General features: G+C 40.3%; 3 protein-coding genes across 6 annotated transcripts; 2 read left to right on the top strand and 1 right to left on the bottom strand.

Annotated features, from left to right (window-relative positions):
- The first annotated feature begins 272 nt into the window (after positions 1-272).
- Positions 273-2,703, top strand: LOC121772726 (transcription termination factor MTERF15, mitochondrial-like). The gene is made up of 2 exons (XM_042169926.1): positions 273-398; positions 1,226-2,703. Exon 2 carries the CDS (start codon positions 1,232-1,234, stop codon positions 2,432-2,434), a length of 1,203 nt encoding a protein of 400 aa, XP_042025860.1. The 5' UTR covers positions 273-398; positions 1,226-1,231; the 3' UTR covers positions 2,435-2,703.
- Positions 2,704-7,958: 5,255 nt separating this feature from the next.
- LOC121772086 (pentatricopeptide repeat-containing protein At4g39620, chloroplastic-like) lies at positions 7,959-11,325 on the top strand. Of its 2 annotated transcripts, none has more exons than XM_042169053.1 (5): positions 7,959-8,192; positions 8,355-8,742; positions 9,265-10,391; positions 10,616-10,757; positions 11,010-11,325. In XM_042169053.1, exons 2-3 carry the CDS (start codon positions 8,383-8,385, stop codon positions 10,384-10,386), a joined length of 1,482 nt encoding a protein of 493 aa, XP_042024987.1. In that variant the 5' UTR covers positions 7,959-8,192; positions 8,355-8,382; the 3' UTR covers positions 10,387-10,391; positions 10,616-10,757; positions 11,010-11,325. The 2 variants fall into 2 exon arrangements, with proteins under 2 accessions (XP_042024987.1, XP_042024986.1); XM_042169052.1 differs by having other exon boundaries at positions 7,960-8,192; positions 9,265-10,397.
- Positions 11,326-11,556: 231 nt separating this feature from the next.
- Positions 11,557-13,590, bottom strand: LOC121772349 (TGACG-sequence-specific DNA-binding protein TGA-1A-like). Of its 3 annotated transcripts, none has more exons than XM_042169414.1 (6): positions 13,385-13,590; positions 13,103-13,220; positions 12,768-13,017; positions 12,309-12,580; positions 11,960-12,190; positions 11,557-11,881 (listed from the first exon to the last, which is right to left on the bottom strand). In XM_042169414.1, the coding sequence occupies exons 2-6, from the start codon at positions 13,217-13,219 to the stop codon at positions 11,717-11,719; spliced, it is 1,035 nt and encodes a 344-aa protein (XP_042025348.1). In that variant the 5' UTR covers position 13,220; positions 13,385-13,590; the 3' UTR covers positions 11,557-11,716. The 3 variants fall into 3 exon arrangements, with proteins under 3 accessions (XP_042025348.1, XP_042025347.1, XP_042025346.1); XM_042169413.1 differs by having other exon boundaries at positions 13,079-13,220; positions 13,385-13,589; XM_042169412.1 differs by lacking the exon at positions 13,385-13,590 and having other exon boundaries at positions 11,960-12,187; positions 13,079-13,231.
- Between the last annotated feature and the right edge of the window lie 1,074 nt (positions 13,591-14,664).

The following is a 14,664-nucleotide window of genomic DNA, read 5'->3' on the forward strand; positions in this document are numbered from 1 at the left end:
CTTTAATTACTTTTTCTTCTACTTCTCTCTTATTTTATTAATTATGCATTAAAATCTATGTCAAACTAAAAGTACATATATTTTTTTGTGGGATTGAGGGAGTATAAGTGTATAACCTTTAGTGGCATATATAATTAACAGGTAATTAAAATTTTAGTGTAGTCTTTTCAATTTATATTTGTATTTTCGAAAAATCACTTACACCGTATTACCTTTCTAACTTTCTTAATCAAAATAATGGCAATTTTTAAAGATAGTATAGCAGTAATAATAATTCGAGATTTCTATGTTAACAAAATAAAATTAGTGTGGCATCTAGTTTTGTTTGCAGTCTGCGCATTCCGACGTTTTGCTCTCCTGCCACCTGCCCTCGGCGGCGCCTCCCATTTCCGACGAAGGTCTCCCATTCTTCTTCTTAAAGCTCAATTACTTCTAGTTATTGTCGTTAAGCTGTTATGCTATAAAAATAAAACTTTATCCAGATGCTAAATAACAGATTTCGAATGTTCAGTTCAATCGATTTAGGGATTCAAGTATCATCATTTTAGAGTAACTTAAAATAATTCCTAGATTCCTGCAGTATTTCTCTGTATTAGTCTGTGCTGTTGTCGCGCTTCTACAGTGGATCTTCACGGTTTTTTGTTATTTTCAAACTACAGATTTGTTGCCCCTCTCAGAATCATGTGGACGTGCGCCATATGCCCTAATTTTGATTGAAATTACCCTATTCTTTTATATTCACTTGAGTTATTGGAAACCATTTCAAGAGCCTTCCCTTGTTGATTCCAATTTTGTGTTATGGTAATATCTGTGTTTGCATAGAATAATATGCATATCTCTTGAGATTTTAGGATTAGTAGTACCAAATAATTGATGTTCTCTAATAGAAATTTACAATGAGTTTATATGGCTTTGTCATGTATTGATTTGATTAGCATGCGGATTCGTTAGCTGTGTTGTTAGCTGAATTTCTAGCTGTAACAATGTGTATTTTTCCAAAACTAAGTAGAAAATGGTTGGAATTTGTCTTGTTCTTCTATTGCATTGTTTAAGCTCTACTTTTTTAATCAACTAGAAAAGAATCAGAACTTATCTAGTTTTTCCATTGCATTGTTTGAGCTTTCCTAGTTATCAATTTGCTATGCACTTCCTTCTCTCTGTGTGTGTGAGAGAGAACCTCTTTGATTGAGTCTGAAAGTTGAACCCTCTTTATCTTTACGTGCAGGAAATTATGAAGAAGCTAATGCAGGGTTTCCGAATCAAATCTATTCTCCTACCTTCGCTATCAGAAAATTATAGCTACAGCCCTAGCAAGTCACTCGTCTCATGGATTGCACTTTACTCCACAGTCTCTCAGAAGAAGGCCATTGCTCCGAAACCACAGGGGGGGAACTCTATTTTAGCTAACTACCTGATCGGCTCCTTCAAATTCTCAAAAGATAAAGCCCTTTCAGTCTCCAGCAAATTCTCACACTGCGAAACTCTTGAAAGGCCTAAACAAGCAGTAAAATTCTTTAGAGGTCTTGGTTTTTCCAATGCACATATCCGAGCCATAGCCAATGGTGTACCCCGGCTTCTCTTTGCTGATACTGAAAATACTTTGAAACCCAAAATCGAATTCTTTCAAGAACTTGGGCTCTCTGGACCTCTTCTCGGTTCTTTCGTTTCTAGAACCCCCTGCATCTTATATTGCAGTGTGGAGAGATGTCTGAAACCGAGAATTAATCTCATCAGGAATATCTTCGAAAGTGATGGAAGAAATAGAAGTATTGAGAGTGTCAACGATGATCTGTTTAAGACCATTACAAGGTGCGGAAGGATTGTCCTTGCGAAACACACGTTGGAATCCAACATTCAGTATCTGAAGAGCTGCGGAGTTGTTGGCTCACAGTTGTCGTCCTTGCTGTTTAGACTGCCCAGGATCTTTTCTCTCAAACACGATAAGCTTGAAGAGATTGTTTCAAGAGCTCTGGCGATGAATTTCACTATGGGTTCAAGAATGCTGGTTCATGCCATTCATTCTCTTAGTTGTATGAGCAGCGATACTTTTAAAGTCAAGTACGGAATTTATAAGGCCTTCGGGTTCTCCAAGGAAGAGATTGATTTAATGTTTCGGAAGTCTCCATATATCTTTGGGCTGTCTGTTGAAACTTTGAGACGCAAACTTGAATTTCTGCTGAATGATCTTAAGCTCAGCAGGTCGGTGGTCGTTCAGTTTCCTGGAATCATGTCGCTGAGCTTTGAAGAACGGGTGGCTCCACGATACAAAGTTCTGGAGATTCTAAAGTTGAAGGGGGTTTTGAAGAAGGATCCGAGCTTGAGCAGGGCGATGTGCTTGCCGGAGGATAAGTTCTTGGAGACTTATGTTCAACCGTTTCAATCCGAGGCTGAAGAACTATTGCTGGCATACAATGGCCAAATTCTGAATACTTGACCAAAAACATGATGTTGTATGGTGGTTTTATGGGAAAATTTGATGGTCAATTCAGGTCATTGGATCTCATTGCATAATTATTTGACGATGAAGTTGAGGAGCTTGCAATTCTTGTGTTGATAGAGAGGATCTGTTGAAAAGAATGTATGATGAAACTGCTACTGCACTTTTTCTTTACTTAGGAAGTAGGAAGATGAAAGCTGATTATGGATTGCTCATATTCACTGTATTGACTCTGTTTATGTTTAATTTTATTTTTTTGGGAAACATTTATTCTCTTTCAGGAGTGCAGTGTGTTAATAAAGATTAAAGAAAAAGAAAATATATTTCCATGCCGTATTCAAGATTCATATAATGCACAGAACCACCCGCATATGTATATTGGGTTCGGCACAGGTTTTAACACAAAATTGATAAAGTAAGAGATATGTAGAGAGAAAATGTAATTAAAGTATTGTTTGTGGAGAATGGATCTCACCTCAAAGGGAAAATAATTTTCAAAATTAGAAAGTACTACATATTTTTATGGGACGGACTAAAAAGAAACAATGTATATTCTTGTGGGACGGGGGAAGTAGTAGATTATAACTTCATCCTGAACCCAAATCTATTTTATGGATCATCTCGTTAATCACTAATTAAAAAAAAGATTCAGAAGATTATATTCTCGAATACCTTTACTCCCTCTGTTCGCCATTAGGCTTCCCGATCGACCATTTTAGTCCGTCCTCTATTAGGAGTCTCGGTCACTTTTACTATAAATGGTAGGTACACCCCAATTTCCACTAACTCATTCCACTCACATTTTGTTATAAAATTAATATATAAAACCCGTGTTGAACTCAAATAGGACTTCTAATGACAGACGTAGGGAGTACCCAATAACATAATGAGATTTATTTATCTACAATTACGAACGGGTGAATAATGGGGTTTTGATCTATGTAAAACCACATTCTTAATACAAAAATGAAGAACCAAGCATACATAGATCATTTTTAGGTTATTGTTAGCTCATTTATAGGTCATTATAGTAAGGACGACCTAAAATGATCTTAACATGACCTCAAACCCAAATTTTATAATATGACCGAAAACTGTTTTGTAATGATCCTTCGTGTTTTTGTTTGATTATTGACCATTAGATTGTCAAATTTCATGGTCATGATTTGGTCTGAATTTTATATTGAGATCAATTTTTATATTGATCATTTTTCAGGGTGAGTATCCCTAAATACATTAAAGTTCGTCAAATATTTTAATTTTGCATATTGTTATTATTCTTCACATGACAACTAATTTGCATAAATTGATGGTCATGGTTAGGAGTGCACAAACCGAACCGGCTCGGGGTTAACCGTCGGTTCATGAATCGGAACCGGCGGTTTGAACTGTCCGGCGGGTTGCCGGTTCAGACGGGCCGGTTAAGGGTCGAGGTATTGTTGAACCGTGAACCGGAGGTTCAACGGTTCCAACGGCGGTATCCCGGCTAGGGTCCGTAGGGATGCAGGCTAAGGTTGCAGAAAACCGGCGGTTTCTGACAAAAACCGCCGATTCCGGTGACTTTTCAGGTGGCAGGTCGTACGGTGCAGTGTGTAGGCCTGAAAACCGGTCAGAAACCGCCGGTTTCCGTCAGAAAACCGTGGACTGAACCGCCGGTTTGTGGTTGAATCGCCGGTTCAGGCAGTAAACCGTCGGTTTATGCCGAATTTGAAATTTCAAATTTTTTTTTTATTTCTTCCAATTTTACTCCTACAAATACCCCACTTCCCCCTCATTTCTACTCACCCCATTCTTGTGTTAACAAGGATTTCCTTCTCTCAATCTTCATTTCTCTATTCTCTCCTCATTCTCTCTAATTGCTCAAGTTGTTTACTAGTTTCTACTTACTACTATATTTATTGTTGTGCTCGTAATTTACCACTTATGCCATACTCCATACATATTCCATCCATACTACTTTCATTTATCACTATGTCTTCTTCTCATGGTGGACCGAGACGTGGTGATCGGGGCAAGGGAATTGCCCAAGATCAAAGTACTAGTCGTCCCTCAAAATCAAGGAGACCTAGTCGTCGAGAAATTATGGAAGAGGTTTCCCGAGTGCAGGCTGAACGCATGCAAGTAAGTAATGAAAAATTATTTTTACAATTCATATTTCATAATTTCATAAGATTGAGTTTTTTAAATTTTTTTGTGTTACTAATTAAACTTCAACTTATATTATATTTATAGATAGAAGAAGATCATAGGATGGTCATGCTACTCGCTGAAATGCATCAAGGTGAGGGCGGGGCCGGTGGTTCCCAAAAAAATGACGAGTACGACGTGTCTATATAGTCGGACTCGGACAACAACGATGATAGATCTCATTCTAGTATTCCGTCTAGCACCGACGGAAATGAGGAGATGCCTCCCCCTCCTCCACCCACTAACACGACAAAAGCTTTGAAATCTGGTATTTTTGTCAAACACTACAAGAAGGTCCCGGTGGTGATTCCAAGTCCTCATGATCCACACTCTCAAGAAGAGACATCGGTGTTTCATGTGTATTGCAACTATTGCGATAAAGTGTACAAATTCTCGAGTGGTGGGGGATATGGCACCCTCCGTCGCCATTTGGTGACAAAGCATCCGGTAGAATGCGGCACTACCTCTACCCAAACCTAACTAAACTTCCAACCCGGTGGCTCGGGTTCGTCAGGTACGCCTCTTTTTAAATATGATCAAAAAAAATTCTGATGTTATGACTAGATGGGCGGCAAAAGCATGTTAGTCCTATTAGAACTGCTGTTAGATTAATCCATCAAAAGCCAGCTATTGGCAAAGCATGGAAGAAATATTGTCATCAAAAGAATGTTAGATATACGAATTTTACTATGGATGTGTCTCATAGATGGAATTCAACATATAATTGTTTGAATTCCACTTTGACGCATAAAGATTCTTTATGTGATTTTCTTAGAACATATCCCGTACATGATTTATATCTTTCACATAGTTATTGGGAACATAGCGTCCCTTTATTTAAATTGTTCAAATATTTCAAAAATGCTACTGTTGAATTATCGGGTGTTTATTATTGCACCGTTGTACGTGTTTTAGAGCATTGCATGTATATATCACTTGGGTTTTAAAACTGCAATGAAAAATGCTTCCTCTTCACCTGAATTAATGTGTGTTTTATATTATATGATTGAAAAATGGCTTAAGTATTTCAGTGAGATTCCAACCATGTTTTTTATTGCAAAGGTATTGGATCCAAAATAAAAATTAGCCGTTACCTCTATGATTTTAGATTTTTATTATAACAATTTGAGTTCAATTGATCTTGGCCCCCTTCAAGCAATCCAATCAGATACCAGTGACGAATTTGGAGTAGACCTCTCAAAAACCTTTCAAATAACCATCCCGGACCGGTCCACTATCCAACATACCTTCGAGTTTAACTTGCGAGCTCTCTACACCAAATATGAAACCAAGTATAACAATACCCACCAAGTCAGAAGACTCCCCCTCCCCTCCTCAACAACATAACTATGGCTTTGCATTTCAAGCCGATTATGATGACCCCGACGCGCAATCCCAACTAGCCGACCTATACAGCTACAGCACCGGCGGAAGGTCCTCAGGTATGGTAAGTGAATTAGATTCATATTTCGATTCACTCTTTTCCTTTGGTGATGAAGGTCCTACTCCTCCTGCCCAAATCGACGTCCTTGATTGGTGGGGAACCCACGAGAAAGATTTTCCCATCTTTGCGTCAATGGCCAAGGAGATTTTTTCTGTTCCGGCTTCCACTGTCGCCGTCGAGTCCGCTTTTAGTGTTGACTCGCGTGTGTTGGATGAATCAAGAAGTAAGCTCTCGCCGAAAAATATGGAAGTCGTGATGTTACTTGATGATTGGGCCAAAGCCGACATCAAAGAACAAGAAAAATGATTGGGATGATGGTCAGGAGGGATCACAAGATGAATTCTCCGGGGATGAATCGTAGGCCAACCGTCAATCGACGCCGGCCAAGCCAAATAGGTAAGTAAGGTAAGAGAACTACGTGGGCTTTGATCCCTTTTGCAAATGAACATTGGGGATACATAGGCACCTTAAATTTAAGTTGAACTCAAGTCATTTTTCCTTTATTTCTTTTTTCATTTGTTCCTACTTTAAAAATATGCAAATACAATTACATAATTGTATTTGTATATACTCTAGTCGATGAAGTAGATTTCTCTATACGGCTAAATCCGGGAAACTTTTGACAATTCTACTATAATTGTTGATTGTTAGACTAAACTCAACATTTAAAGTTGAATTGCTAAAGGTGTCCTTAATTTAGTTATGTAGAAAGATCTCCTTCGCCGATTAAGAGTATATATACTTATAAGTTTTTTTATAAGAACTTCTACGTCGTTTTTGTCATTTGTAATTAGCTTCGTTGTTGACTAGTAGTCTCGTTTTTATTTAAATTTTTGTTTAAGACTTCAAGGTTTTTCGATTTGTAATTGTTGTAACGTGTAATATCAATAAAATTGCAACTTTCATCGTATTTTTTTGAATTTTAGTTACGCACATTTCATACATAAACAAATACAAAACGCAAAAAAATAAAAATAAAAATTGGACGAACCGCCGAAGCGGCCCTGAATCGGCGGTTCAGGCCGAAAACCGACGGTTTTGAACCGCCGCGTAAACCGCCGGTTTTTTGAACCGGAACCGCCAGGACCTTTGGCGGGCCGGTTCCGATTCATGCATATCTTGAACCGTGAACCGCCGGTTCATGAACCGGAACCGGCGGTTCCGAACCGTTGTGCATGCCTAGTCACACCCGTTGTGCATGCCTGGTCATGGTGACTAGTTGAGTTGATACATCCTCACTAGTTGAAGTAGCATAGATATACCATTATACTTGAATCTAAAAACATCGAACTCATGGGGTCAAAAAAATACTATAGTAATTAAAAGTAGATAATAAAATATTTAAATAATTATTACAGAGGTGTATATTATAATTTAAATTATATTATCTTTTTTTAGGCATGGTAATTATTAATGTGAAATATTATATTTTAAAAATATAAAAAAACATAGCATTCATATTTTATTATAAAATTAATATATAAAACATAAGTCTCACATTCCACTAATTTTTCTAATTATTTTCATTTATAAAGTTAAACAATTTTTTAAAATGATAATTCTATTGGAGACCAAAGGGAGTATAATATAGTACTGCTATTGTTTAAGCTAGTATAATTTTTTTTATATATTTTCAAGTATTTTGTTTAAAATTTGTGATATTTCATATAATTATTTATTAATTTTATTATTCCAATTATATTTTTGTTACCTTCTAAGTATAACATTTAATTTTATGTGCAATCTCATGTACTCCATATTATTGTTAATTTTAACTACAGATAAAAAGAAAACCCAAAATCAAGTCAAATTAATGAGTCATACAAATTACTAACATTTTTTTTAATATTTTACACAACAAAATATTGTAAGCCCAAATCCAATAAAATTGATTTTCAATTGTCAGATCCTATCCATCCAATAAAGCCGCCGCCTCACACTCTCACGCGCCGCCTCTCTCCGACTCTCACTTCTTCGTCCGCCTCCTCCACACCGCCGGCACATACCTGCGATTTTTCATCGCTTTGAATTTTCTGAAGAAACGTGAAATATTTCTACTCTCTATTCCTCTTATTCTCTTCCATTGGGCTCATCTTGACTGCCGATTCTGGGAGCTTCTCGGAGGTACTCACGGACCGTCATTGCAATTGTACACTTATATCGTCTAGTCATTTTGACCGTTTATGCTTATTGTTTGAGTTTTTTTGGCTTTTATGATATATTTTGTTTCTCTATTTCTATTTATTGTTTGCCTCTGCCTTTCAAATTGTGTGAAAATGAAAACAGCACCAAATCGGATAAAAGAGTGCAGGGCATGACGACGAACGCCCCTCTTCCCTTTGCCTCAGCCTCTCTACAACTCGCCTCCACGCCCAAATTCAGCCATGTCTATGCCCCAATTCACTCTTCATACCCAATTTCAACCATCCGAATGTGCCGGATTTCGGCTTCACCCCAAACCAAAACGCCTCCCAAAAGGACCACCCGCAAGAGAATCCCTTCCACTCCCTCTTCAGAAGCCGAAGAATTGGTTCGATCAATCGTCAGGAACATCTCCGATAAGCAGCCTTTGTTGACCACTCTCAATAAGTATGTGCAATTTGTCCGCACCGAGCACTGTTTCTTGCTCTTCGAGGAGCTCGGAAAGAGCGAGAGGTGGCTTCAATGCCTTGAGGTATCCCCTCTCTCCCATTGCATATTGTCTTTTCTACTGCCTCATCTTTGAAAAATACAAACTTTTGAAACGGCACGTATTTTAATGCATAATTGGTAAAAAATAAAAGAGGGGTGAAAAATGAGAAAAGTAAGAGAGAGGAAGAGAAAAAACAGTCGAAATAGAGTTGTTGATTGTGGGGTCCACTTCCTAAAATAGAAAGTTTAGAAAGTTTCTATTTTTATAAGACGAAGGTGGTATAACGTAACTTTGGGGGTTGTTCATGTCTCGCTACATGTTTCTAGTGCTTTTACATTTGAGCTTCATTCTAATTAATCCTCCCTCCGTCTTTGATTGATTTGTGTGTGGTATATTGCGTATTATATGACCTATTTATGGAGGTTGTTCATGTCTTGCTACATGTTTCTAGTGTTTTTCCATTGGCCTTGATTCGAATTTATCCGATTTGTGTGTGTATATTGCGTATTATTTGGGGATTGTTCATATCTTGTTTAGCTACATTTGGTTGAATTGTATTTTTAGGTGTTCAGATGGATGCAGAAGCAGAGATGGTATGTAGCTGATAATGGGGTTTACTCAAAGCTGATTTCTGTGATGGGGAAGAAAGGGCAGAGCCGAATGGCCATGTGGCTTTTCTCTGAGATGCGTAACAGCGGCTGTAAGCCCGATACGTCCGTCTACAACGCTCTCATCACAGCCCATCTCCACTCCCGGGACAAGGCCAAGGCGCTGGCCAAGGCCATCTCCTATTTCGAAAAGATGAAGGGGATGGAGCGCTGCAAGCCGAGCATTGTCACGTACAACATCCTCCTGAGGGCTTTTGCGCAGGCGAAGAATGTGGAGCAAGTCAATGCCTTGTTTAAGGATCTCGATGAGAGCATTGTTAGCGCTGACACCTTCACATTCAACGGGGTGATGGATGCTTACGGGAAGGTGGGGCTGATTAGGGAGATGGAGCTCGTTCTTGCTCGGATGAAGAGCATGAAGATAAAGCCCGACATCATCACATTCAATCTGTTGATCGATGCTTATGGGAGGAAGCAAGAGTTCGATAAGATGGAGCAAGTTTTCAAGAGCTTGCTTCGCTCCAAGGAGAAGCCAACACTTCCCACGTTTAATTCCATGATAACGAACTATGGGAAGGCACGTCTGAGGGAGAAGGCGGATTCGGTCTACCAGAAAATGATAGAGATGGGCTATAGACCGAGCTTCATTACCTACGAGAGCCTCATCATGATGTATGGATACTGTGATTACGTGTCGAGGGCTAGGGAGATATTTGACCAGATGGTTGAGTCGGAGAGGGAGAAAAAGGTGTCGACTTTGAATGCTATGCTCGATGTCTACTGCAAGAACTCTTTACCTATGGAGGCGGACACACTTTTTGAGAGTGTACGTGCTTCTCGAATGCTTCCCATTGATTCGACTACTTACAAGCTGTTATACAAGGCTTACACAAAGGCGGATATGAAAGAGCTGGTGGAGAAGTTGCTCGTGCGTATGGATCAAGATGGCATCATTCCGAATAAAAGGTTCTTTCTCGATGCTCTTGGGGCACTTGGGTCTTCTTCTCCCAGCAAGAAGCCCGCCACCAGCAGGAAAGATGGGCTGCCTAAACGAGTTGCCATTGAAAAGGCGGCATAGCTGAGGTGGAGGTATTAGCAACCCTTTCCTGCCTATTTTGATCACAATTAGTAGTTTCTTCAAATGGAAGGCTTAGTGAAAGAAAATGGTATGGTTGATTAATACTATCATAATGGAGACATGGACCTGATCTTGAGATTTTCAACATAATCGGGGATTTTCTTGGTGCATAGTTATGATGCACACATACATTGATGCATTTCTTGAGCTGTGCTCTTTCACTTTGCAGTTTTTGAAGTCATGGTTATTAGAGAGAGCTCGGTTGGAGGCTGTTGTTTGACTTTGAAGCCTTGAAAAGATTCATGATCATGTCGCAAAGGCTCAAGTGTTCAACTAAAACAGTAAAAGAGACTGCACTTGCAGCATCTAAGGTAGCTATTCTCTGCCATGTTTGAATTCCCTTAAATAGCAAGTTGTCAGCTTAATTGCTCTCGTACTATGTTTAACTCATCTACGCTAGGGTAGTGAAGTGGCAAAGCATACTTTATTTTCGATTCAACCTTTTATGGTCATTTTCCTCGACGGATTCATCTGAAGAAGCATAAGATCACAAAATAGCAAAACTCAACCATTTATTTGAAAATTGTTCACTAGTTACAATGGAAGTTTCTTTTGTTTTGCAGATGTTTTTACCCATTCAAATGCGGTTGTTGGCTTCACTTTCGATGTAGGGCTCAGCCACGGTTATCGTTGTAGCTTGAGAGATCGGTCGTTCAACTCAAGAATGCTTCATGGTGAAAAGTGTTAAGAGTGCAGCAGAACAACATGGAGGAATCTTCCTGCTGGCTGCTGAGCTTTGTGTTTTTTATGATTTTTCATAAAAATTTTATCGTTGTTTTTATGTTTATAATAGCCACACTTCATATCTGTTTTAGTTTTGTACATCTGTCATCTATTTTACTCCATCAGCTTTATCCTAATCTAGTTTAATTAGCAGAATTTCCTCTTCTTAAACATACAATGCCAGGAATTCAATCTCTTTAACATTAAAGGATCAATTAAATTTAATAGTTTATGGGGTTTTTTCAGCAATATCTAAGTTTTTCCCCTCAATAAGGCCGGAGTGAACTACATGTTACGCATTTTTCTCGTTTCAGGTGCTTTTGTTCATCTAATTATACGTTGCGTCTTTTTCGCGTTAAATAAGAGTTTAATGGTAGAGACATGAGCTAGGAAAGTGAGGTTGTAACTGCTAAGATAGCTTGTTTTACACAATGTAGAAAAGCCCAAATCAAACATGAAGAAGTCTAATAGACAAATTCATCTACACAGATAGCTAATCTGATCATATCTACAAATTTCTCAAGCACCTCAAAATTGTGCTAAAGCCTTAGATCTTAGACACACAGACATCGCGCGGGCGAGACGACCAGCATGAGCTCAGAACCCGAAGGCGTTGCAGGTACTCGCCAAGGGCTAGAAGGCCACTGGCTGCTTGACGGATGGTGAGGATGCGTGAGATCTGCTGCAGTGTCTCTTGTCGCAGATGGTCTGCCTGCTTGCACCAAAACCATGTTCCGTAAACAGAAGGAGTTGAAGGAAGAAAATGTCGGGAGGTGATCGAGGTTTTTACCTGAACGACGAACCTGACCAGATCTTCGAGCTTGTTCATGGCAGCTCCAATCTGAGGTAGGTAGTTCCCTTCGCGCAGTAGGCCGTCGGCAATGGCTTGGGCTAGGATGAACTGCAGCTTCTCCATCCCCTGCGACAGCGCGTCTTCCGCTTGCTGGCACGACTGCGTGAGATTCACAATATCGAGACGTTGCTGCTCTGTCAAGTCGTCGAGGTGTGGCGAGAGCACCTGCTGATGAACGCAGGTTTTCACGCTTTGTCAGAGTTATCACATGATTATCCATCTATGACTGAGTTCTGAGATTCAGTCTTGTGAACCAAACACACTCCTGAGATATAGTAATATTTACCTTGAGGAGTTCTGAAGGGCGGAATCCTCCTATCCACAGGAAGAAGCGCTCGGCCGACGTTTTCCACATGCCAGACATGATGTAGAAAACGTCGGCCCTCGCGGCTGTGACCTTCATAGCGAAGAGCTCGAAGTAATGCCTCATTCCGCCCTCAACGAATATCTGCAGCTCCATGTCTCCCATTTCGGAATGTAGAGCGTTCTTCAAGTCCGAGACTTGCCGATTCTGCTCCTCTACCCAGTGCCCGTACTCCACCTCAAACGCGGTGATTCCTGCACATGCATCACATGAATGATCACAAGCCTATTCGAGCATAACCAAACCAACCAAGGCAAAAACGGTCCATAGCCTTTGTCCTAGTAGCTAGGAGCTTAGACAATTATTGCATGAGGTCAAGAGGGCTTAGTTGTAATTTCCTCCTTTCTATAGGAGTTTATTAAAAAAAAGGCGAAAACAGACCTGGATTCGTGTTTCCAGCGTAGGCCAGCTGAGTAGCATCACACAACCCCTGCTGCCGGGCTCGGTCGAGCTCCTGCTCGAGCTGAATGAGCCTCAGCTTGCTGTTTTCTAACTGCTGCACGTACGCCTTCTTTCTTAGCCGGCTCTTACGAGCAGCTTCCCGGTTCTGAGCTAGGCGTCTCAGGACCTTATCGTCGGGTTTGCTCGCTTCCTGATCGTTTCTGTGGGAAGCTCCGAAGGTTTCCTCCGACTGCAGGAGAAAAAATGGAGGTCGGGCGAGGTGGGATAAAAAAAAACGAAAATGGTTCTACCTGGTTGTCTGGATTGGCATTGACCTCGAGCATGATGGGCGGAGGCGGGGGCGAGAAGTCGCCCCACATGCTCATCTGGTGGAGCGGCTCGTATAGGCCCATCCGCCTCGAGGGAACGAACTCAGTGGTTGTGGAATTCATGCTGCGATTCATAAGCAAAGGGTCAGGGTGGAAAAAGAGACGAATTTCTATCTACCAAAAAGCTTGTGTTTGCCAACAATCTGCCAAATTTGATCATGCTTTACTTTCACTCTCATTTTCAATTATCAATACGAAAATGAACAAACAAAAGAAGAGGGAGATTACCAGCTGGATTGGAGAAGGGAGGTTTTATGGTGAAGGGAAGGCCCTTTGCAAACCTGTATTTTCTCCTTTGGAGCAGTGGAGAAGGAGAATGAGCATCGAATATGAGTGGAAACGGGACATCTTTTTTGAAATATTTCTATTTAAATGAATAAATTTTAAAAAGGAAGAAAAATGGAAATGGGTCACTATAAATTATGGGGGGATTATGGGAGTTGGAGGTGTGAAATGATATTATAATTTGTAGTCATCACTGTGTGTGTGTGTTGTTGTTATCGTAAGGAACAGTGTTGGATGGTTTAATCAAGTGGAATAGAAATGGTGAGATTTGGAACGGAATTAATTAATTAAAGCATTTTGCTTACTTGTGCCTTGACCTCATCAACACAATCATTCGTAAATCCCTCCTCACCACTCACCATGTCGGCTCGTGTTTCAGTCACATAGTGGAGACGTTTTTTTTCGGTATACGATTTACGAAAAATTTATTAAGTGAGTTTAGTAAAGAAAGAATAAAGTTATAAATAAAAAAAAGTTTGAGAAATAAAGAAAGAGTAAAGTAAGTGAGAATAAATTGATTTTTACTAAAAACGGAAAATGACTCTACTATTATGGAACATACCAAAATGACAAAAATGACTTTATTACTACGGAACAAATGAAATATTTTTTAAGAGCATCTACAATAGTGGACGAACCGGCGGACGAGCGACCAGCGAGCCGCTCGTCCACTATTGAGATCGGCGAGCGACTCGCGGACGAGCCAGACGGACGACCTCTCATCCGTCGGATTTATCGCTCGTCCGTGAGCTTGTCCGTCGTCTCGTCCGCTATTGTGGGTCCTCGACGGACGAGAGCAATTTTTATTTTTTTTAAAACTCTATATATACGGTTCGTTTCGGTTCGTTTTCATTCGCACCACTTATATTAACGAGTTTCTATCTCTCTACTCTCATTTCTATTCAAGATCAATGGAGCACCACAACAGCGACTCCCCGCCACTAGCGAATCGCAGACTACCACGTTCCCGGTTGGAAGTGGAACCGGCGGGATGCCCAAGATGCCGGGGATGATGCCATTACGGTTGGTCCCAGATTGCAGGGATAATGCCCCAGATGGCGGGCATGAGTGCCGGCACGACCCAGATGAGCGGGATGATGCCCCAGATGATGGGTGAGATGATGCCCCAAATGATGACCCAGATGAGCGGGATGATGATGCAGGGGCAGCCTGACAATGTCTATCGCCCACTATTGATTTTTTTACAGGGGCTTCCCAGACCT

Source organism: Salvia splendens, chromosome 16 (assembly GCF_004379255.2).
Source record: "Salvia splendens isolate huo1 chromosome 16, SspV2, whole genome shotgun sequence".
NCBI classification, from domain to species: domain Eukaryota; kingdom Viridiplantae; phylum Streptophyta; class Magnoliopsida; order Lamiales; family Lamiaceae; genus Salvia; species Salvia splendens.

What these genes read in the sequence shown, in the direction of transcription:
- LOC121772086 (XM_042169053.1), top strand. Translation starts at nt 8,383, where the DNA reads ATGACGACGAACGCCCCTCTTCCCTTTGCCTCAGCCTCTCTACAACTC. An exon ending in GGTGGCTTCAATGCCTTGAG is followed by an intron (nt 8,743 to 9,264) that starts GTATCCCCTCTC and finishes TTGTATTTTTAG; the next exon opens with GTGTTCAGATGGATGCAGAA.
- LOC121772349 (XM_042169412.1), bottom strand. Translation starts at nt 13,231, where the DNA reads ATGAATCGCAGCATGAATTCCACAACCACTGAGTTCGTTCCCTCGAGG. An exon ending in CGCTGGAAACACGAATCCAG is followed by an intron (nt 12,581 to 12,767) that starts GTCTGTTTTCGC and finishes ATGCATGTGCAG; the next exon opens with GAATCACCGCGTTTGAGGTG. An exon ending in TGGTCAGGTTCGTCGTTCAG is followed by an intron (nt 11,882 to 11,959) that starts GTAAAAACCTCG and finishes TGGTGCAAGCAG; the next exon opens with GCAGACCATCTGCGACAAGA.
- LOC121772726 (XM_042169926.1), top strand. Translation starts at nt 1,232, where the DNA reads ATGAAGAAGCTAATGCAGGGTTTCCGAATCAAATCTATTCTCCTACCT.